Here is a 23,467-nt window from a genome sequence, read left to right on the forward strand (position 1 = left end):
AGGATATTACCCCTCCTATCTTCTGACAATATGGCCAAATATAATGAATCTCCCTTCCTTCTCGGTCCTCCAAGTGGCAGAAAAATATATACACAGAAGATCTCTTGCAACCGAAGATAACACGTGCAAAACATGTGACTTTTGGTCATGGGCTTGATTGAATTAAGCTCGTGAACCATTCGCTCGAGTCCATCTGCCGTATGTCCGATAAATGTGCAAACTATATGGGCCTAATTAATTATTAATGAAATGCTCCTAATATCTATATCCAGTGCCATCTAATTATATTTTTTTGTTTAGGGGTTAAAAAATCAATCCCTAATTTTCTATGCAATTGTTCCTAAATGACTAGTTAAAATTTAGGTTTCAGGATATCACACGATCAATCCTCACTCATATGATAATCATCGATATTTTGTTACTTTTATTGATGATTTTACTCGGAAAACTTGGGTGTATTTTTTGAAAGAAAAGACAGAAGTGTTTGATACTTTCAAATAATTCAAGAACTTGGCTGAAAAGGAAAGCGGCTATTTTATCAAGGTTTTGAGGACTGATCGTGGTGGAGAATTCACCTCAGCCATATTCAACAAATTCTGTGAAAATCATGGTATTCGGCGTTTCTTGACGGCCCCGTATTCTCCTTAACAAAACGGTGTGGCTAAACGGAAAAATAGAACCATTCTTGATATGGTTCGAAGCATGTTGAAGAGCAAAAATTTGTCCAAAGAACTTTGGGCAGAAGCTATTTCGTGTGCCGTCTATCTTCAAAATAGATGTCCAACATATGGACTTGAAGGCGTAACTCCACAAGAGGCATGGACCGGGAGAACACCAAGTGTTTCACACTTGAGAATTTTTGGGAGCATTGCATATGCTCATGTCCTGGATAAAAAAAGATCGAAACTTGAAGACAAGAGCAAAAAGCTCATCTTTATCGGGTATGACTCATCATCTAAAGCCTATCGATTATTTGACCCTAACACTTTGAAAGTGTATGTAAGTAGAGATGTCAAGTTCGATGAAAATGGAATGTGGGAAGAAAATCCAAAAGAAGAAGCGAATGTTCGTGGTGATTCCAATCAAACGGAGTTGAAAGATCAACCTTCACCTTCTTCTCCAACATCTTATTCAAGTTCATCAACACCATCCTCTTCAAATAGTGTCGATGAACCGCTAGTGCCAAGATCAAGAAGATTGTCTGAAATTTACGAAGCTACCGAAGAGCTTCATTTTATATGTCTTCTTGCAGATTATGAACCACTTGCTTATGATGATGCGGCCAAAGAAGAAAAGCGGAGGAAAGCCATGAATGAAGAAATTGAAGCCATCGAGAAAAATCAAACATGGGAGCTTGCTAATCTTCCGAAGGACAAGAAATCAATTGGTGTTAAATGGGTGTACAAGGCCAAGAAGAATGAGAAAGGTGAAGTGACAAGGTACAAAGCTAGATTAGTCGCGAAGGGGTACAAGCAAAAAGCCGGAATCGACTATGATGAAGTTTTTGCCCCTGTCATTCGCATTGAAACGATTAGATTGATTATTTCCATTGCTGCTCAAAATAATTGGCGGATTTATCAAATGGATGTCAAATCAGCATTCTTGAATGGCATCCTTGAAGAAGAAATTTATGTTGAACAACCCGAGGGGTTTGTTGTGAAAGGTTATGAAGACAAAGTGCTAAGGTTGAAGAAAGCTCTATATGGGCTTAAACAAGCACCGAGAGCATGGAATTCCAGAATTGATGCATATTTCAAGGCGAATGGAATTCTCTCAATGTCCATACGAGCATGCACTCTATTTGAAGCAAGAAAAAGGTGATATTCCACTCGCCTGTTTATATGTTGATGATCTTGTTTTTACAGGAAATAATTCGGCGATGATTGATGCTTTTAAGGCATCGATGGTGAAAGAATTTGAGATGACCGATAATGGTCTCATGAATTATTTCCTTGGTATCGAAGTGAAGCAAAGTGCCGATGGGATTTTTATTTCTCAAAAAGGATATGCAGAAAATATCCTTGAAAAATTCAACATGAAGAACTGTATGCCGGTCAATACACCAATGGAGTGCGGAACCAAACTTTCGAAGTTTGATGATGGTGCCGATGTTGATTCAACATAGTATAGAAGCTTGATTGGGAGTTTGAGATACTTGACATGCACGAGACCAGATATTATGTATAGTGTTGGAATTGTTAGTCGATACATGGAGAAGCCGAAATCATCTCATCTTAAAGCTGCAAAGAGAATACTTCGGTACATGAAAGGTACTATTTCTCATGGTTTACACTATTATTGCTCTGAATCTTTCAAACTTAGAGCTTATTCGGATAGTGATTATGGTGGAGATATCGACGATCGAAAAAGCACCACGGGATTTGTATTTTTCTTGTGTGACACTGCTTTCACGTGGTCATCAAAGAAGCAATCAAGTGTTACCCTGTCGACATGTGAAGCTGAATATGTAGCTGCATCTTCATGCGTTTGTCATGCAATATGGTTGAGAAGACTACTCAAAGATATTCTTATGGAGCAGAAGAAAGCAACGGAGATTTTTGTTGATAATGTTTCTGCTATTGCTTTGGCGAAAAAGCCAGTTTTTCATGAACGAAGTAAACATATCGATGTATTTTTTTTTGGTAAGGAAGTAAACATATCGATGTTCGATATCACTTCATCCGAGAACAGGTTAAAAAGAATGAAGTTGAAGTATTGCATGTGAAGACCGGAGATCAAGTAGCAGATATTTTTACTAAACCTCTCAAGATCGATGCTTTTCGAAAGTTCAAGAGCCTGCTTGGAATGATCGATGGAAGAGAATTTGGTTTAGGGGGGAGTGTTAGAAATTAAACCAAATTTGTTAGTACTTGTTTCCTTTTTGAGTTTGTTCGTATTTCCATATTTTGATAGATATTGTGAGATATTGTTTCTAGTTATATTTTAGGAAAGTTTCCTAAGTCAATTAGATTTCCTAATTAGAATAGGTTTCCTAGAAAGAGATTTCCTATTTCGAATCAAACTATGGTCTATATATAGTCTATTTCTCTTGTAATTGAGATATGCAATAGAAAGACGCGAATTGCGATTGTTTCACCTTCAAAAATTCCTTTCATCAAATCAATATTGTTGCCGTGCCTCTGACGCTCAACAATAAAGACTTGACTCATTATAGTATCCTTGATCTACATTTTCATCTGATGATGCCCTTAATTATTTTTAATCCGCCACCCAATCATCTAATCAGACTGGTAATATGTTTCCTGCGAACATTCTCCCGCGTATGATAAACCAGACCTTTGAGCCGGCCATTCTCAACCACATTCTGCATGTTTCCTAGTAACACGCCATTCGTCGAGGCCATTTCTATGTTCCAATCGAATCCCGCTGAGCCAATGCACTTTTCAGTTCGAGGTTCGCCGCGGCGATTGTCACTTGGGCACCGCAGTTTGGTGCACGAACCACTTTTTTCGGTTTTAATCAAAGCCGAGCGGTGAGAATGATGATTGAAGATGTTGAGCTGCCCGTTACGGCTCCACACGGTGCTTTTGAGTTCACAGGCAGTAACCAGATGTGCAACAAATTATGAACATCCAGCATGAAAAGCTTTGGAAGGCACGAAGATCAGCCTCAAGCATCCACATCCACATCCACATTAGTACTAGTCTTGATTATCTCTTTGCTCAAAACCTTTTCAGCTTCAGCTACACACTTTGACAACGCATCTTTCAATTTCCCATCCTTTGGCTATGAGAGCCTCAAGCTCTTAAACTTTCAGAGGAACGCCTCTGTGCTATCTCCTTACTTACATCTCAGCCTCTGCCAACCGAACCAGAGCCTGAACGGCATCAGCGGCCGAGCTACGTATTCCAGGAAAGTGCATCTTTGGGACAAGGCCACGGGGAATGAGGCGGATTTCACTGCCGGGTTTATGTTCAGCATCGACTCTCGACATAGAAACGATTCTGGCGACGGACTGACCTTCTTTATCGCTCCTTGGGGCTTCAGCATGCCGAGAGGCTTGGGAGGAGGCCAGCTAGGTCTTCCCAAGGACTCTTATTGTTAAAAATATGTCTCGAGTTTGAGCCTATGAACGAAACTTAACCTAAGATTAATTGTTATTTGTGTGGAGGTCTGAATATTTTAAATTGGATATTTCCTGATATGAAATTGGAAACAACGAAGAAAGAAAGAATATTATTCTTTCCTAATTCTAGTGGGAGTCACGGTCAACAAAGGGAAAGTCCAAACCATACTTTGTTGACCGAAATATGCAGGTTTCCAATTCTGAGTCGGCCACGTTCTCTTCTTGGGTATATATACATATGCACGCCGTTATTGATGAGAGTGGGTAGTGGGTTGTTTCGTTGGTTACGAAGAAGTCTTGAAGTGCCGCCATGGATGTGAGTCTTGAAGCTCTGTTTCGTTGAGCGATTGGCGTGGGATTTTCTTCATGGAATTACACCAAGAATTCAAGTGTTAGTAGCGATTAAATCTTGTGGTAAGATTGTGTATAATTCCTTCACGAGATTGAGAGATTATTTCGTGAGGAATTGTGGGGCTAAACACTGCGTGAGTTATTGGGTGTAATTGGGGCTTGGGAAACACCGAGAGTGTTTGAGTGACTCGAGTGTAGTTGTAATCTCCGTTGTATCGCTTGATCTATAGTGGAATTCCGTGCTGCTCTCTTCGTGGACGTAGGTCACTACGACCGAACCACATAAATCTGGTGTCCGATTTATTTTATTGTTCGATCGCTTGGCTTCCGCAATAATTAGTATCAGAGCTAGGCTTGCTTAAATTGAAGCGAATCGATGACGACAGAAGAAGGAAAAGTGAAAATCGACAGATTTGGTGGGAAAGATTTTGGTTTCTGGAAGATGCAGATTGAGGATTATCTATATCAGATGAAACTGTACTTGCCCTTGTATGGGGAGAAGCCAGAGATGATGAAGCAAGATGATTGGGAATTGCTGGATAGACGAGCTTTGGGTGATATTCGGCTGACGTTGGCACGTAACGTCGCGTTTAATATCGTGAATGAGAAGACCACTGCGGGATTGATGAAAGCCCTATCGGACATGTACAAGAAGCCCTCTGCGATCAACAAAGTCTACTTGATGCGACGTCTGTTTAATTTGAAGATGAGCGAAGGTGCGTCAGTTGCTGATCATGTTAATGAATTCAATGTGATCATTAGTCAATTGAGTTCAGTTGAGATTGACTTTGAATATGAGGTACGTGCTTTGATTCTATTATCCTCATTGCCTGATAGTTGGAATACTACCGTTACTGCTGTTAGTAATTCCTTTGGCTCAACAAGTTTGACGTTTGATGGTGTTCGAGATTTAATTCTGAGTGAGGACATTCGTAGAAGAGAATCTGGCGAACATGTATCTGCTACTGTAGTAGGTGAAAATAGATGAAGAACTGGTACATGTGTTAGTAGGAGTAGTATGAACTCGAATAGACGAAGTTAGTCTAGGACTGGTGGTATTGTCTGTTGGAGTTGTGGCAAGAGGGGGCATATTAGAAGGGATTGCTTTAAGCTAAAAAATGACAAGGGTAAGGGAATTAGAGTTGATCCTGCGGATGATGTTGCAGCTATAGTTTATGGTGATTCGGATAATGTCGATTATATCTTGTCTGTCATTGATGATTTGTCGTTTGACAGATGGATTATGGATTCTGGTTGTTCTTTTCACGCTATATCAAACAGGAACTGGTTCACTACTTATCAGTGCACGGATAGTAATAAAGTGCAGTTGGGGAACAAGGCTGAATGCGATGTTATTGGTGTTGGTGACGTTAGAATCAGAATGCATGATGGTATCGTGTGGACATTGACTGGAGTGAGGCATGTTCCAGAGTTGAAGAAAAATCTGATTTCCTTGAGTGCCATGGATTCAGCTGCGTGTCGGTATTCTTCAGAATGTGGACTTTTGATAGTTGTTCGAGGTGCCTTGGTGATAATGAAAGGAATCAAGCATAGTGGCCTGTATGAACTTCAAGGTGAGACAGTGATAGAATTCACCGCGGAGACGTCGAATGGATCGGTTCGAGAGTCTGAATTGTAGCATATGCGTTTGGGGCACATTAGTGAGAGAAGCCTGAAGGTTCTAAGTGAAAGAAATTTGCTATGTGGTTATGTGGCTAACGAACTGAATGTATGTAGGTGCTGTGATTTAGATCAACGGCGGAAAGCGCAGTTTAGTACGGTTGTCAGAGAAACCACGGTAATTGCAGAATTAATTCACTTAGATGTTCGCAGGTTGTCGCGATTTCCTTCGAGGAAGAGTGCCAGATTTATGCTAACAATTGTTGATGACTACTCGAGGAAGACGTGTGTGTTTGTGCTAAGGCACAAGTTTGATGCTGTTATCAGGATCAGGCAGTTGAAAACTTTGATCGAAAAGGAGACCGGTGAATCAATCAAGCAAGTGCAGACTGACAATAGTATGGAGTTTTGCTCGGAGCTGTTAAACGAATTCTACATGAATGAAGGCATAGTGAAACACCGCACTAGTGCCATTGAACCACAACAGGTTGCAGAGTTGATGAGCAGAACATTACTAGAGACGGCCCATATAATGCTCTCTAGTGCTGGTATGGCTAGGAGATTCCTGGCGGATGCGCTTAGTACGGCGAGCTCCCTAAAGAATATATCCCCATCGACTGCGATTGGATGTTGGACTCCCGAAGAAGTGTGGTCAGGTAACGTTGTTGATTATTCTGTTCTTAGAATATTTGGTTGTCCATGTTATGTTCGAGTTAGTAATGGTAAGCTGGATGGAAGGACAAGAAAGTGCATGTTCCTAGGTTATGCACACGATGAACGGGGCTATCGGTTTTGGTGCCCGGAATTAAATTCACCTATTATCAGCAGAGAACTTACATTTGACGAGTTTCCAGTACTTTTGGCTAGGAATGTTAATAACAGTGTTTATACGGATCTGAACGGTGTTCAGCTTGAGGTGGAGTTGCAACCAGAAACTCCTGAGGTAGCGGTACTAACGAAGTAATCGGCACAGATGGTGCTTGTAGCGAGGTGGAGCCTATTGAGCCAACATTTGCTGTAACTGCTGAAATTGACAAGGTGCGTATCCAATCTCCCGATAGATATGGATGTAACGATGGTTTTGCTTTATTTGTGATTGAGGAGATTGTGTCGGAAAATCCTTGTGGAGCGGTTAAAGGTGTATGTGGAGTTGGTATTCTGATGAGGTCCACGGTTATGGCAAAGTTCAAGCGAGGCTTGGACTTGAAAGACATCTGTGGTGGTTGAGCCCATCGGGAGCTGTGGGAGAGTAGTAGCGAAATTCGGATTCTATTAAAGCGATTGTGACTTGGCTCAAATATCGAGCCAAGGTGGAGATTGTTAAAAATATGCCTCGAGTTTGATCCCATGAACGAAACTTAACCTAAGATTAATTGTTATTTGTGTGGAGGTCTGAATATTTTAAATTGGATATTTCCTGATATGAAATTGGAAACAATGAAGAAAGAAAGAATATTATTCTTTCCTAATTCTAGTGGGAGTCACGGTCAACAAAGGGAAAGTCCAAACCATACTTTGTTGACCGAAATATGCAGGTTTCCAATTCTGTGTCGGCCACGTTCTCTTCTTGGGTATATATACATATGCACGCCGTTATTGATGAGAGTGGGCAGTGGGTTGTTTCGTTGGTTACGAAGAAGTCTTGAAGTGCCGCCATGGATGTGAGTCTTGAAGCTCTGTTTCGTTGAGCGCTTGGCGTGGGATTTTCTTCATGGAATTACACCAAGAATTCAAGTGTTAGTAGCGATTAAATCTTGTGGTAAGATTGTGTATAATTCCTTCGCGAGATTGAGAGATTATTTCGTGAGGAATTGTGGGGCTAAACACTACGTGAGTTATTTGGTGTAATTGGGGCTTGAGAAACACCGAGAGTGTTTGAGTGACTCAGTGTAGTTGTAATCTCAGTTGCATCTCTTGATACATAGTGGAATTTCGTCTTGCTGCTCTCCTCGTGGACGTAGGTCACTACGACTGAACCACGTAAATCTGGTGTCCGATTTATTTTCTTATTCTGTCAATTTTATTATTTGATTGCTTGACTTCCGCAACACTTATGTCGCGGTTGAGGTTGACACTTTCAGGAATCCCTGGGATCCGGACGCTCCACATCTTGGTATAGATGTGAACGACCTCAGGTCCGTGGCCAATGTCACCGTCTCATGGTTGACCGACAAAATCATGAATGGCGGGTTGGTTAATGCTTCGGTAAAGTACGATTCACAGGCGAGAAATTTGAGCGTTGTCTTGATGGATGCAGATAATTCCAGTAATAGGGTCAGTCTTCACTATGCCCCACTCAGCTTCAGGGATTTTTTGCCAGAGCAGGTGGAGGTTGGTTTCTCAGCTGCCACTGGAGCTGCATTTGAGTATCACATTGTCCATTCATGGGAATTTAGCTCCAGTTTACGGCTCCGGGCTAAAAAGTTTCCCAACTCTTGGCAGGATAGGGTGATTATAGCCGTGGTCTGTCTCATTGGATCGGCAGTGATCATTGTCATTGTCATGTTAATTGTTTGGGTACGTAATAGGTCAAATGTCGCTCGTCCTTCTACCATGAGCAATGATATGCCGGTGGGAAATAATGCACTTTGGGCACATAAACCTGGTGCGACTCATAGGCTATTGTCACGAGTCGAATGAATTCGTCCTGGTTTACGAATTCATTAGAGGAGGTTGCTTGGACAATCATCTGTTTAAACGTAGCCCCCCGTTGACATGGGAAAGGAGGTACAACATCGCTCTGGGATTAGCCTCGGCGTTGCACTACTTGCACAAACAATTTCGTCAATGCGTGATCCACCGGGATATCAAATCCAGCAACGTTATGCTCGAATAAAAACTTCGAGGCCAAATTGGGAGATTTTGGCATGGCTAAGCTAGTTGACCATGCCAGAGACCCAAACACGACTCGAGTGAAAGGAACACTGGGTTATTGGGCTCCGGAATACTTTCGAATGGGTAAGGCAAGTAAGGAATCTGACATCTACAGTTTCGGAGTCTTCCTTTTGGAAATATTATGTGGGAGAAGATTCTCCGTCTCAGAACTAGCAGAGCATGGCGGCCTTGTTCGATGGGTTTGGAAGCGTAGTGGGTGCGGGAGCTGGTGGGGGCGCTGGTTCTGGAATCTTTACCATCCGGTGGACGAGAGGCTCGGCAAGGATTTCGACAACAAACAGGCAGAGGCCTTGATGATTCTGGGGTTGTGGTGTGCTTATCCCATTGCTAGTTCTCGGCCTTTGATTGAAGAGGTAATGGCCGTTTTGAACTCAACGGCAAAGCCTCCCAAACTCCCCTCGAAGATGCCAAGTTTCAACATATAATTGACCCGAAGGTCTCGTCTAGATACGTTTGGCTTAGTAGCTCATTTTGGTAATTGCTTACTTTGCCAACGCACTTCATTTCGTTCCCAAGTGTAAAATTCCGATTGCAACTCAAGATCCCTCTTGAAATGACACTGTTTGACATGATTTAATCTAAATAAATGTACAACACTACTCTTGATAATAAATGAGAAAGCCAGTTCAACAGCTTTTCGATAATGACCTCTATTTCGAACAAAATAAAAATAGACATCATTCAGGCACTATATCTTTCTTCTTCCTGTTTTTTCAGAGCCCGCTTATTTAAATCTCTAATCATAATTTTCCATTTTATAGATATATAATCATAGCTTGTCACTTTTAAGGAAAACTACTGCAAGTACCTAAGTAACATTCTAGTTTCATCCTCTCCCCCTAAAACTTAATTTGTTTGCCATCGTGAAACAAATTTACGAAAATGGCTTTAAGGGCAACTGGTGGATAACGAAGCTGACTAGTACGCCGATGTTTGATGATTCTGGAACTTCTGGTCGCCAATAACTCATGTCGCGGAAAAGTCAGCAAGAATCGAGACTGGCCTAAATTCCAAGAAGCGAGACACCAGGGTCATCGGGCCAAAAGCCCGTCCCGCTTGGCCCCCTGCCGCCGCCGCCGCTGCCGCCACTGCCGCCGCTGGTGAAGAGTGAGTCGACGGAGGTGCGTGGCGGGGGGGGGTGCTGGAAATGGCAGCGGCGGTTGGTCGTTGCCAGCCATTCCGACAGGCTCAATCAAAAATCTGTCTCTCCCTCTCTGTCTGCTATAAGTAACGGCTCCGTCGCTCTTTCCCCAACAACGGTGCTTTCCTGGTCGCACGTAACATCCCAGGCAACCGAACTACTAAGTAGTTCTTGCTTTAACCGATTTTCAAAGGCAAAAATAAAAAAGTTTCACCTTCGACGCTGCATCATCCTGTAACAGCGAACGCCATAGTGGACTAGTTCGCTGCAATGGGGGATGATACTCCAGCCGTTGACCCATTAAATCCCAGTCGCGACCACCACCGAACTCGTACTGCCAGCGGTCCCCCTCTCATCCCCATCCTACACACATGCGCAACCCTTTGAGTCTATCTGTCATCGAACCCTCGTCTCCATTCTTCTTCTTCGTGCGATTCGTTCTCGTTGATCTTCCCGTTCAGTGTCGCCCAGCAGCGATTGTGTGCCCTCTTCAATTCAATCGCGATTGGCTTCGGCCGATCCCGTCGATTCGTTCTCTGTAATTAGCGATGGCAGAACTTACGGTCACAGGCCTGTTGAAGAAGGCGGCATTGGCTTTCCCCAAGAGGACAGCCGTCTCCACCTGTGGGAAGTTCGACCTGACGCACGCGCGGCTGCAAGAGCTCGTTGATCACGCCGCCATGCTCCTCCGCACCCGTATCGTCGGCATCGGTGCCGTCGTCGCGCTCGCTTTCCCCAACACCATCGAGGTATGTCCGGATCATCGATTTTTTGCAAGTTTTCGTTTGTGCGATGATGTGAATTTCCAGATGATGCGGTTTAAATTCGAAAATGCTCATCATCGATCGCTTGTCAAAGATCGACTAGGAAATAGCTTGAAAAAAAAAAAGACGTTTGTTGGTGTTTTATAGTACTTCGAGAGCAGCGCGACGGAAATAGTGTCAATTCCCATTAAAAGAAATTGCATTTGAGGCATGAAATTTCTGTGAGCGCGTGGTTGCTTCGACATCATGAGGAGCATACCCTGTCGTGTCCAAAGGTTGTTTTTGGGATGTTCAAGCATCGATTTATCTACAAAAAGGTAAGCTCTGGATGATTTTAATGGAATCAACCGGTGACAAACTAGTTGTCTGCCTATCGTATCTCCATTCCGCGGGGACTAGCATGATACTTTGCTGATTGGAAATGTGTTTGTTTTGCAGTTTGTGATCATGTTTCTGGCAGTAATTCGTTGCAGAGCCATAGCGGCTCCGCTTGACCCAACCTACACGGCTGAGGAGTTCGAGCGCTACCTTTCCAACTCGGAATCGAATCTCCTATTGACACCACAAGAAGGAAACCGACCGGCTCAATCTGCTGCTTCCAAGCTAAACATCCCCCACCTAACCGCCAAGCTTCACTCGGCCGATTCCAATATCACTCTCTCTTCGACTAACATTAGGCCGAGTCTTGACTTGTATGTCGGCAACGTTCCCTCGGATGTAGCTCTGTTCTTGCACTACTGCGGCACACCGGGTCTCCCCAAAGGTGTTGAGTTTACTCAGAAGGAATTGGCTACGGTGGTTCTGTTTAACAAGCATAAATACGCAGAGTCCGATTCCACTGTGATTGAGTACCCATTGCTCCATTATCAACGTTTAGTCCATGAATTGCTGAGCTATTTAGCTGCCGGAGCTGCTGTGGCCCTCCCGGCGGCCATGGAGGCTGCAACGTCCTCGGCTTCGAGACTTTCGGCAGATATGATTCAAGAGGTCAAAAGTTATAGGTCAAAAGTTGCCCGTCCATATCAAAGCAATGATATGCCAAAGGGAAATAATGCACCTAAGACCACCGAAGAGAACAAAACCAAGACCGAGAGAGGTGGAGAAGAAGGCGGCCATAGCGTGAAATTAACCGAAGAGTTTGAAAAGTTGAGTGGACTGAAGAAGTTCTCCTACGAAGAGTTGATTATTGCAACTGCAGACGGCAAGATTCTGGGAAAAGGAGGTTTTGGCATCGTGTACGAAGGGCACATAGGAGATGCTCGCACACGGGTCGCTGTGAAGATAATAAACTCTGATTCACGCCAAGGATTAGAGGAGTATAAATCTGAGGTGATGACGTTAAGCCAACTTAGGCACAAAAACTTGGTGCGACTTTTAGGCTATTGTCACGAGGCGAATAAATTCGTCCTGGTTTACCAATTCATTGGAGGAGGTAGCTTGGAGGATCATCTGTTTAAAGGCAGACCCTTGTTGACATGGGAAAGGAGGTACAACATCGCTCTGGGATTAGCCTTAGCGTTGCACTACCTGCACAAACAATGTTATCAATGCGTGATCCATAGGGATATCAAATCCAGCAACGTCATGCTAGATGAAGAGTTTGAGGCCAAATTGGGAGACTTCGGCCTGGCTAAGCTAGTCGACCACACCAGAGACCCAAACACTACCCAAGTGAAAGGAACACCGGGTTACTTGTCTCCGGAATACCTTCGAACGGGCAAGGCAAGTAAGGAATCTAATATCTATAGTTTCGGGGTGGTCCTTTTGGAAATAGTATGTGGGAGAAGAGTCTTCGACCCGGAACTAGTAGAGCAAGGCCTAGGCCTTGTTCAGTGGGTTTGGAAGCGTTGCGGGTGCGAGAGTTGGTGGGGGCGTAGGTTCTGGAATTTTCTCCTTCCGGTGGACGAGAGGCTCGGCAAGGATTTCGACAAGAAACAGGTGGAGGCCTTGATTATTCTGGGGCTGTGGTGTGCTCATCCCATTGCTAGTTCTCGGCCTTCGATTGAAGAGGTAATGGCCGTTTTGAACTCAACGACAAAGCCTCCCAAACTCCCTTCGAAGATGCCAAGTTTCAACATATAATTGACCTGAAGGTCTCGTCTAGATACATTTGGCTTAGTAACTCATTTTGGTAATTGCTTACTTTGCCAACGCACTTCATTTGTTCTCAAATGTAAAATTTCCATTGCAACTCGAGATCCCTCTTGAAATGACACCGTTTGACATGATTGAACGTAAATAAATGTACAACACTACTCTTGGTAATAAATGAGAAAGGCAGTACAACAGTTTTTCGATGATGATTTCTATTTCGAACAAAATAAAAGTAGACATCATTGAGGCACTATATGTTTCTTCTTCTTTTTTCGGAGCTCGCATATTTAAATATCTGAACATAATTTTTCCATTTTATAGATGTATACTCATAGTTTGTCACTTTTAGGGAAAACTACTGCAGGTACCTGGAGTAATATGCTAGTTTCATCCTCTCCTACTAAAAATCAATTTGTTTGCCATCGTGAAACAATTTACGAAAATGGCTTTAAGGGCAACTTGTGGATAACGAAGCTGACTAGTACAGCAAAACTCATGTTGTGGAATATCCAAGTCAGCAAAAATCGAGATTGGCCTAAATTCCAAGAAGCGGGACAGGTTCAACGGGCCCGGGCCCATCCCGCTTGGCTTGCTGCCGATGCCAGTGCTGGTGAAGAGCGAGTCGATGGAGGCGCGTGGCAGGAGGGCGAGCACGGGGCCATTGGCTTGGCTGGAAATGGCGCGGCGGAGGTCGGATGTTGCCAGCCAATCCAATAGGCTCAATCAAAAATCTCTTTCTGTGCTCTGTCTCCTCTGTCTCTGGTTTCCGTTTTGTTTTCTCTCGAATGTCTGGAAAGAAATAATGTTCTAATCATGTCGTACGAGAAGAATGTGTATTGAAGATGGGACGCTGACCATAACTTGTCCTGGTGATTTTACTCGTGTGTAACTTAATTGGTCATGATTCCAAGTATGAAGGAGACGAATTTCGATGATGTCCAGCCGTGAATGCTTAACAAGGTACGTCATTAGATTGAACACGTTGCCTCTGATCGAGAGAGACTTAACCATTATGACCTCCAACACTTTGGTATTTTCTTCAACTCGTAATCCATCAGAAAAGACGACATGTCTCCATAAAAATGGTTCTTCTCTCTCTGTTGCCCATTAGCATGATTGTATGGTGAAAATCTTTTTACAACTCCAATCTAAAGCCGTAGAGCCTATTCATGGAAAATCATCGATGAGAACAATATGACGATCAGGTGGTGAAAAAACATGCTGTAGCAAAACAAAAGCACTTCAATGGATTTCCATCCTGCCCAGGCTTCTCCTCTTCAAAGCATAAAGCTCCGGCCACATGCAAAGAAAAGATAAAAGAGTGACCTCCCTCATGGAGAAAACGACGGTATTGCATGATGAAGCAAATAGGGAGCGTCATCTACCTCTTTTTGTGAATACACAACAGGACCAATCAATATTATACTCACAAGCTAGATGCAATGACATCTTAGTAGTATTCCGTAAGCGTGCGCCACCTATAAAAATGGAGAAGCCGAAATGTCAGATTAAATTTGCTATATATAATGTCACCAGCCGCTTCCAATAAAATTTGGACATTTTGAGAGTAAATAATAGGCGCATTCTATTGGTCTAGCCACTAGACTTCCTGATGGGTCACTGTTTCCATCGGTTCTTATAAGTGAATTTACTATTAACATGAAATATACCGACAAAGTCACAATTAAGATGAAACATTCTATGTATGTATATATGTCTGGCCGTAGATGTTGTGCAATTTAAATATATTGCCTAATCCCTTCATTTTTTCATTAATGTTAGGAGTTATAAGTGAATAGTCTTTTGGGAAAAAAATTGTTGCACATCAACAAGTTACAAATTAGGTCGCAATTCACACACATACCGCGATTGATGGTTCATGTGCAGTCATAATTGCACTATTGGTCCTCGTAAATGACATCTCGTATTTTTTTTTTTTCACGGTACCAAACACCGCTGCCCGTGATCTTTCCGCTCTGATGCCAATTGATGTAGTGGAAAGACTCACAATTTGCTGCACGAGCAAACAACTCGCAGAGGCACGCAAGGAGCATACACGCATGAAACGCACAGAGAGAAATTTATCAATTTTTTTTTTGTATTGTTCATTTAAAGAATAAGCTAAATTACAAGAGTACATAATCTATATTTTTATCTAAAAAAAACTAGTGAAATTCTAAGTTTAAGACAGGATATAGATAAACAAATAAGAAAATTTATCCTACTAAACCTTAAATATTTAAGTGGACAACTACTAAAAAATTGAAACAAACCCTATCAATTAACGAGACAACTTATTACTAGTCGCCTTTTATATGCCTACCATCGTCTAACGAGACTTTAGACAAAGCTCTAGTGAGTAGAGCATTATTCATATGATGCTCTAACTTTTAGATGTGCTAACTTTTAGTTGCGAAATTTTTAATATGGACAGAAAAGATAAATGCGAAACATTTGAATGTTTCATATGTACACATCTAACTATCTCATGTATCCAGCTATTGCATCGCCACTGTCATTGATGTACGCAATTAAGCCCAATCTCTTAGGATGGTTGAATCAAGCATGGACTTCTTGTTAAACACGTGTGACCTAATGTTTCCGCTATGTTAGGTTTATACTTTGTATTCTCTAGGCCTCGCACAATGGGCTAGAGTTTTAGATACCAGGTCACCAAATCTGAAAATAGCCAAAAAAAAATCCCTCCACACCGTTATGATGCATCGTAAAATTATAATTGTAGGGAGAAAAAAAACCAATACTTTGCATCATCTATCGTTATAGTTATCTTAAATTTCAGGGGTAAAGTGCATGGTTTTTTAAGACTCGCGAGTCATGAAAAACGTACATAGTTTAAAGGACAACTTATGCGATCTTTTCAAATTTAGGGGATAGAGGGCATGTGTTCGTCCCAAAAACTATCAATCTGTATATGTTATCTTTTGAGTTCTTATGTCGGTTGACGTAAAAGCAGACAAAGTTCTGAGGACATAACAAAGTGAAAGTTTAGGAGCGACGATTGAAAGTTCACAACAAAATGCATATCACTTCCGGAATTTAGAGGGCTTATATAATTTTCCCTTAATTAAAAACGGAGATAAAGGATGCAAAGTGCAGCACATAATGAAATTGTTGGGGAAGAAACTATGAAATAAAAGTAGCATAGGTACTAAATTGAACCGGATTATCGAAAATGGTGGGTTTCGTATTCGTTTGACTCATGTGGAACTCATCAATCTGATGATTTAAATTCAGTTTAGTACATGCATTAGATATACTTAATTATTTTCCGGTGAGAGATATTGTCGTCATCGTCCTCGTCCTCATCACATGGACTATTTTCTGCAATTAAGGAGGACAAAACAAAGGAGGAAAATAATAACAAATCAATCCGTGGAAATTCGTCCGACGATGCCGCTCGGCCCATTGTTGACGTTTCTTTATTCCCACGTAACCCAAGTTTAACCGCACGAGCCAAGAATTTTCCCTTTCTAAAAAAAAAAAAGACAGTTAATCTGTTGATACTTTATAAAATATTTGAAATGTTAAGTTGCTTCCACGTGTACTACGTCTCCAATATTTCGTCTTTTAGGTTCGCTTTCTTTCCTTTTTAAAAAAAAAATACAGCGAGGAAACTGCAAATTCCGAATCCATAAAATATCTGACTAATCTCCACAATTGGATAAGACATTGGTCAAAACACCATATGGGTGACCTGAACACGAGGAATTGCATGTAATATTTTATGCAATCAATTGTGATATTATTCCCGAAATGGTAGGTCTTCGTCGGTTGTGCCCTGAAGCAAGAAGTTTGATAGTGATATTATTCCTGAAATTTTATAAAGCTACTTCATTATAAGTTACATTAGGTCAATAATTTACTGCCGTCCTCGTCCTTCGTGCCCTAGCACATTCACGTTTTAATTCTTATTAATTTGTACTAACATCAAAATATATCATCTACAACTTTGGTTAAACAATTTTAATCATTGACTTATGGAAAAAGTGTGACATCCTCAAATTCGACCCTATTCGGAATGTAATGAAATGATGATTTTAATCGATGCATTATTAGTAATTCTCGCTCTGAATTGATCACTCATGAGAGACTAACCGATTGGGAAAGGCTGTTAAGGAATTAAGTACGCACGACCTGAGAACTCGATCAGGGATTGACAATTCGACCATAAGGATTGACGAGGGACAATTTTGAGCCATTATGGACCGATCAAGGGATGGTTATAGAATGATTCGCCAATAGCATACAATCGGATCGCGGGTGATTCCGTTTGACCGTTGTATGTATTGCGAACGATCCTAAACCCATTGACTGATGATCGCGTACTTTGGAACTAACGATTGATCCCTCGCAATTACATGACAATCGAGATCATCCATGGTTTGAGAAAACTTAAACGTGGTTTGATACCGAATCAACCACGGGTCGAATTCGCGTAACTCCTAAAAGCCGCCCGTTAGTTTGAGATATACTAAAGTCGCAATTGATTGATTTTTACCACGAATTAGAATCCGAATTTGGATGTCGAATCTTCGAGGATTTCAAAACTAAATTATGGGACACCGCCTCATTGATTTGCTCGTTTATCGGTTTACTCGAAATTCTCGGAAAAGGATTTAGCGGGCCGAGAATTTGAGCCCACGAGGAAGTGGGCCGGATGAAGGCACATTGGGCCTCAAGCCCAATGTGATTCGGCCACATGGGCCCAAGGCAAACCCAAGTGGCCCAATTTAGCCCATTGAACCCAATTTCAAGCCCAATTTCAATTCAAGCCCAAGTTTGAGCCCATTAGCATTTTCAAGCCCATTCATAATCCGTTTGAGCCCAAATTTGATTATACGAGCCCGTACGAAATTCTAGCTCGTATACGCGTATAAGTATTTTTATACCTTGTGAAATTACCAAAATGCCCTTCTTGCATTTATGACAAAGAAACCAAAGAAAATGATGAAGAAAACTTTGGGGGTTTGGCATTTATGTGGGGGGAATGATGATGAAGACTTATAGGGCATGCATTAAAGGAGAGAAATATCTCTCTTGTTCCCTCTCTTCTCCCTCCCGCGTCCATTCCTCTCTCTCTCCTCTTTCCTCTTCCACGGCAACTTCCCCTTTTCTCTTTTTTGTTGTTCCTTCGGCTGAGCAAACAGAACAGCCCCCTTGCTGCTGTGTTGCTGCTGTGTTGCTGCCGTGGAGCAACCAACAGCCACGCCGTGACTCCCCGCCGCCGTGCGCAACCCGTCCGTGCCGTTTTCCGTCGCCAAATCGCCTCACCGAAGCCAAACCGGTTCTGTGGCTGCTGTCCAGCCGAGACCCAGTCGTCGTCGTCTTTCCGTGTTGATTCCGGACCGTGCAAAGCGTAGCCCTCGCCGCCGCCGACGCACCGGTGTTTCCGGAATTTTAATCGGGTGAGTTATCGCCCTAATCCCTTGCTTAGTAGGTTAAACTTCATTAGAGCGGATTAGTTTAAGTTAATTGTGCTTAGTACTAATTGATTAGGGATTAGTGATAATCTATTGGATTAATTATATTATTATTTTATTAATTTTCGGAAATTAAATAATAATATTTTATTAATTTTTCGGAATTAAAAATATTATTATTTTATTAATATTTTTGTGGAAATTCCGAAATTAAATTGTGTTTATTTTAGGCTTAAATTGTGATGCCTAAGCTAGAATTTGCCTTATATATTGGTTTGTATGCCAAATTGAATTGTTTGGTTAATTTTAAGTATAGCATGTCGGGTACTTAATTAATAAACCCTGAGGTGTCGGGTTTATTTGTTAAGTTTTATGTGAGAAATATGTTGTGGATACTTGAATATAGAAGCATGCCAAGTTTGGAAATTTATTGATATGTGCATAATCACGTGTGAATATTTTAGTACATTTTTATGTGTGAAAGTTGGATATTTCAACGTATTAGCACGGATTATGTTTGCATCGGCTATTGAAAATTATAATGATGGAACCTGAGTGTTGCTATGTGTGCATGATCACCTAAAGGTTCCTTTCGTGCCCCGGTTATATCGGAAAACCGTATACCGGATGACCGCCAACCTAGGGTTTGGCCGTGGCCCTAACGGGTGTCCCCAATTTGGTAATGGAAGCCGTCATTGCAGTAGCAGGAGACGTAGTCATTCGCGAGTGGATTCGGAATGAACCCATTTATGGGATATGCCGTCATTGTGGTTGGGTGAGACGATGCCGTGCCCGACGGGCGGGACGATGCTCGGTTATGCCGGAAGATTGCCAACCCGATGTGAATAACGCAGGTTGTGCCGTAGCCCCTGGTGTGGCTGTAGTAATTGGAATACGCGTGAAAAATTATGGTAGCATTGCGCTTGATTATGGAATGAAATTGTTAGACACGTTATGGGACGGGCCGAAGCGGTTTCACTTTATAATCAGGACACGTGTGAATGCATTGTACTTGAGAAAATTGATGCGTATTCTGATTGTATTATATGCTTATTGCATTATTATGGCATACGGTGAATCATGCGTACGGGCGTGTGCATGTCCCGGGCAAAGCGTAAGGTTGCCTGTGATTGTGTTGTGAAGTACCTTATGTTCTATATTGAGTTGTCTGCCATCGATGTATCGTTGCATGTTTTAGGTACATCCGAGATGAGTTGACCTCCTGGAGTCGAGGCTTAGGTCGTGAACTCGGCGAGATTTATCTCATTCGTTGTTGTTAACCACTTTTCGGGTCATCCGAAATGAGTACACGTACCGTTCCTTGGGAACCGGCTTTTTGAGGGAGAACACCTTTTGAGGTTATCCTCGTAGATAGAGGAGCTAGGTTAACCCCTACCTTCTGGTTGTAATCGGGAAGGTTCGCGTGGCGGACTTGTAATATATTAACCCGATGTATTGCTAATGATGTTGTTTAAATTGAGGTGTGTTTTCCTTACTATCCCGTTAATTGATTGTTGTTGGGTGAATTAAGTTCCGCCTTCGCATGCGTTTAATGGATAATGAGTCGATTGGGTCGGCGACGTGTCCTGGGACGTTGCATTTATAACGACCGTGGTGGGATGTTAGGGCGCTCGAGGGTCGGGGCGTGACATCCCTGTTTAAGTGGTATCAGAGCATGGTTAGCTCGATCCAAGTTTGGTCGATACCTGGAGTGATAAGGTACGATGAGTTTTGGGATAGTTAGCTAGGAAAACGTCTTGTGCCTGTGCTTGATTACTTGATTTTATTGTTAGAAGCGGGTTGTTCATGACTTCTAATTCCTTGTTGGAATTGGAAAGCAGGTTTCTGTGAGAATCCTGCGAGATGAGCAATCCTGAGCAAAGGATTCCTAGGAGAAGGGCAGCTTTAAATCAAATTGGTACTGGAGGAAGGGCTCAAGAGGATCCCGGGTTAGATAGGATTATGCAAGCCCTAGAGACTTTGGTAGGGCAACGAGCTCGGGACAAGCTGCAGCTCTGCATTCCTGCCGCACTTTGTTGATGTCCCGTTAGCTGGGATCGGGATTGGGGATCGACCAATGCATAAGCTGGTCGAACAATTTCTGAAGCTAAAGCCGCCGAAGTTCTCTGGCGTAGGTGATCCAGAAGCAGCAACTCTCTGGGTTAGAGAATTGGAAAAAGGTTTCGCCTTACTTCGGTGTTCTGAAGAAGAAAAGGTGACGTTAGCGGTTTACCAGCTGCAGGGTAACGCTAGCACTTGGTGGGAAGCCACTCAAAGAAGAGTCTTTCCTGAAGGTACGGTTCCAGGGTGGAATGCCTTCGTGGAAGCGTTTAACGGGAAATACTTCTCAGACTGCGCAAGAGAGCGGAAGATGGCTGAGTTCCAACAACTTCATCAGAATCATCTGTCAGTTGATCAGTACGAGGCGAGGTTCGCCGAGCTGTCAAAGTATGCCCCGAGATTAGTCGAAGAACCGATCGATAAAGCAAGGAGATTCCGAGATGGTCTGAAACCGGAAATCAAGGATCAACTAGTGCCCTTGAACCTGAAGAATTATGATGAATTGTATGAACGAGCTCAGCTGATTGAGAGGAACATGGCAGAACGTACAGCCGCATCTGGATCGCGGTTTGTACCTAATCGGGATAATCGTCGGTTCGGGAAGGGACCGATGACTGGAGGAAGGTATCCTATTCCACCCAACAAGAAGAGTGGCGTTGGGAAACCGGCATACAACTCCAATGCCGCGTGTCGATTTTGTGGGAAAAGGCATGGGAACGGCCCTTGCCCAAACAAGACCGTGACAGTGACGTGCTTTAACTGTGGCCAACAAGGCCATTATTCAAGGAACTGTCCCCGTCAGAGGATGCCATCTCAACAAACCCAAGTGGGGCAACAAGCTAGCAATGCTTCGCAAAATCACCTAAATCGGCCACAGGCGCAGGGAAGAGTATATGCTATGGCCAGAAAGGAGGCGGAAGATTCGCCTGGTGTGGTCACAGGTACGGTCTCTCTTCAAGATTATGCTGCATATGCACTATTTGACCCGGGAGCTTCGCATTCATTCATCTCTGAACAATTTGTCAGATTAGTGGGGCTTAAACCGAAACCTTTGGATGTAGTTCTTCATGTTACCACTCCACTAAAAGAGGAAATGTTAGTTACAGTAGGATGTCTAGACTGTAAAATAGTTATTTGTGGTAGAGAGGAATTGATAGATTTACCGGTCATAGCGATGTATGACTTTGATGTCATAATCGGAATGGATTGGCTCACTAAGCAACGAGCTATAATGGATTGTTACCGTAAGGTAATTCAGTTAAATCCATTGAATCGTACCAGTTACGAGTTTGTGGGAAGCAGAGGAGGAACCTCGATCCCTTTGATTTCGTCGGTTGAGGGAACTAGGCTATTGGATGATGGATGCCAAGGTTATCTAGCGACCGTAGTTAATTCATTGGTTGAGGAACCAAGAATGGAGGACATAGCTGTGGTGCGTGATTTTCCAGATGTCTTTCCGAATGAATTACCGGGATTACCACCTGAAAGAGAGATAGAATTTATAATCGAGTTGGCTCCTGGGACAGAGCCAATTTCTAGAGCGCCTTACAGAATGGCATTATCAGAACTGAAGGAATTGAAGGTACAGATGCAAGAGTTGCTAGATAAAGGATTCATTCGCCCTAGTGCATCACCTTGGGGAGCACCTGTATTATTCGTGAGGAAGAAAGATGGTTCGTTACGTTTGTGTATCGACTATCGACAGTTGAATCAGGTGACCATCAAGAACAAATATCCGTTGCCAAGGATAGATGACCTATTCGATCAACTGCAAGGGGCGTCGGTATTTTCCAAGATAGACTTGAGGACAGGCTATCATCAATTGAGAATTAAGAAGGAGGATATACCAAAGACAGCATTTCGGACTCGGTATGGTCACTACGAGTTTACGGTGATGCCGTTTGGATTGACTAATGCCCCAGCTGCTTTTATGGACTTAATGAACAGGGTGTTCAAAGCATATTTGGATCAATTTGTCATAGTATTCATTGACGACATACTGGTGTATTCGAAGAGCCCTGAGGAGCACGAGCAACACTTGAGGATGATTTTACTAACCTTAAGAGAACACGCACTTTACGCCAAGTTTAGTAAGTGTGAGTTCTGGCTCAGTCGAGTAGCTTTTCTTGGTCATGTGATCTCTGGTGAAGGAATCTCTGTGGATCCAACAAAGATTGAGGCAGTTATGAACTGGCCGAGACCGACAACGGTAACGGAGATTAGGAGTTTTCTAGGTCTGGCTGGCTACTACAGGCGATTCGTAGAAAGGTTCTCTGCGATCGCTACTCCTATGACACATCTATTGAAGAAGGAAGCAAAGTTCGAATGGACGGATAAGTGTGAGAGGAGTTTTCAAGAACTCAAGCACAAGTTAACTACCGCTCCGGTGCTGACGATACCATTCGGTCCTGGAGGGTATGAGATTTACAGTGATGCGTCACTTAAAGGATTAGGATGCGTTTTAATGCAACATGGAAAAGTAGTTGCATACGCGTCCCGACAGTTAAGGCCACATGAGTTAAACTACCCGACTCATGACTTGGAGCTAGCGGCGATCATTTTTGCCCTAAAGATTTGGAGACATTATTTATACGGTGAAAAGTTTCAGATTTACACAGATCATCAGAGTTTGAAGTACTTATTTTCTCAGAAGGAATTGAATATGAGACAGCGCCGATGGATGGAACTTCTCAAGGATTATGACTGCGACATCCTGTATCATCCAGGAAAGGCTAACAAAGTAGCGGATGCGCTTAGTCGAAAGTCTGCCATCGCGCACCTGATGATTAAGGAATGGACTCTACTTGAGAGAGTACGAGATTCAGAGTTCAAGTTTGAAGTGGGTCACCTTTCAAGTCTGTTGGCTACCTTAAGAATCGAGCCAGAGGTTCAAGCTAAGATTAAAGCGTTGCAGTTAATGCATCCTGAAATTCAGAAGATTCTGCAAGGGGATGCAGCTAAAAGAAAACCTGATTTTCAGGTGACTGAGGATGGAACTTTAAGGTTTCGCGGA

At 42.7% G+C, this 23,467-nt stretch overlaps 2 protein-coding genes and 1 pseudogene across 5 annotated transcripts; all 3 read left to right on the plus strand.

Moving 5' to 3' along the window:
- Nucleotides 1-3,499: 3,499 nt before the first annotated feature.
- LOC115665765 (bark agglutinin I polypeptide B-like) lies at nucleotides 3,500-4,066 on the plus strand. The gene is made up of 2 exons (XM_030587604.1): nucleotides 3,500-3,563; nucleotides 3,699-4,066. Exons 1-2 carry the CDS (start codon nucleotides 3,500-3,502, stop codon nucleotides 4,064-4,066), a joined length of 432 nt encoding a protein of 143 aa, XP_030443464.1.
- Nucleotides 4,067-8,618: 4,552 nt separating this feature from the next.
- On the plus strand, nucleotides 8,619-9,522 carry LOC130139854 (L-type lectin-domain containing receptor kinase IX.1-like; annotated as a pseudogene).
- A 682-nt stretch (nucleotides 9,523-10,204) lies between these two features.
- On the plus strand, nucleotides 10,205-13,021 carry LOC115664077 (L-type lectin-domain containing receptor kinase IX.2-like). 4 transcript variants are annotated; one of them, XM_056317851.1, is made up of 3 exons: nucleotides 10,795-10,843; nucleotides 11,006-11,175; nucleotides 11,297-13,021. In XM_056317851.1, the coding sequence occupies exons 2-3, from the start codon at nucleotides 11,146-11,148 to the stop codon at nucleotides 12,938-12,940; spliced, it is 1,674 nt and encodes a 557-aa protein (XP_056173826.1). In that variant the 5' UTR covers nucleotides 10,795-10,843; nucleotides 11,006-11,145; the 3' UTR covers nucleotides 12,941-13,021. The 4 variants fall into 4 exon arrangements, with proteins under 4 accessions (XP_030441880.2, XP_056173826.1, XP_056173827.1 ...); XM_056317852.1 differs by having other exon boundaries at nucleotides 11,006-11,133; XM_030586020.2 differs by lacking the exon at nucleotides 11,006-11,175 and having other exon boundaries at nucleotides 10,205-10,843.
- Nucleotides 13,022-23,467: the final 10,446 nt, after the last annotated feature.

Source organism: Syzygium oleosum, unplaced genomic scaffold, assembly GCF_021117445.2.
Source record: "Syzygium oleosum isolate NSW1041296 unplaced genomic scaffold, Sole_v2.1 Sole_v2.14, whole genome shotgun sequence".
Taxonomy (NCBI): Eukaryota; Viridiplantae; Streptophyta; class Magnoliopsida; order Myrtales; family Myrtaceae; genus Syzygium; species Syzygium oleosum.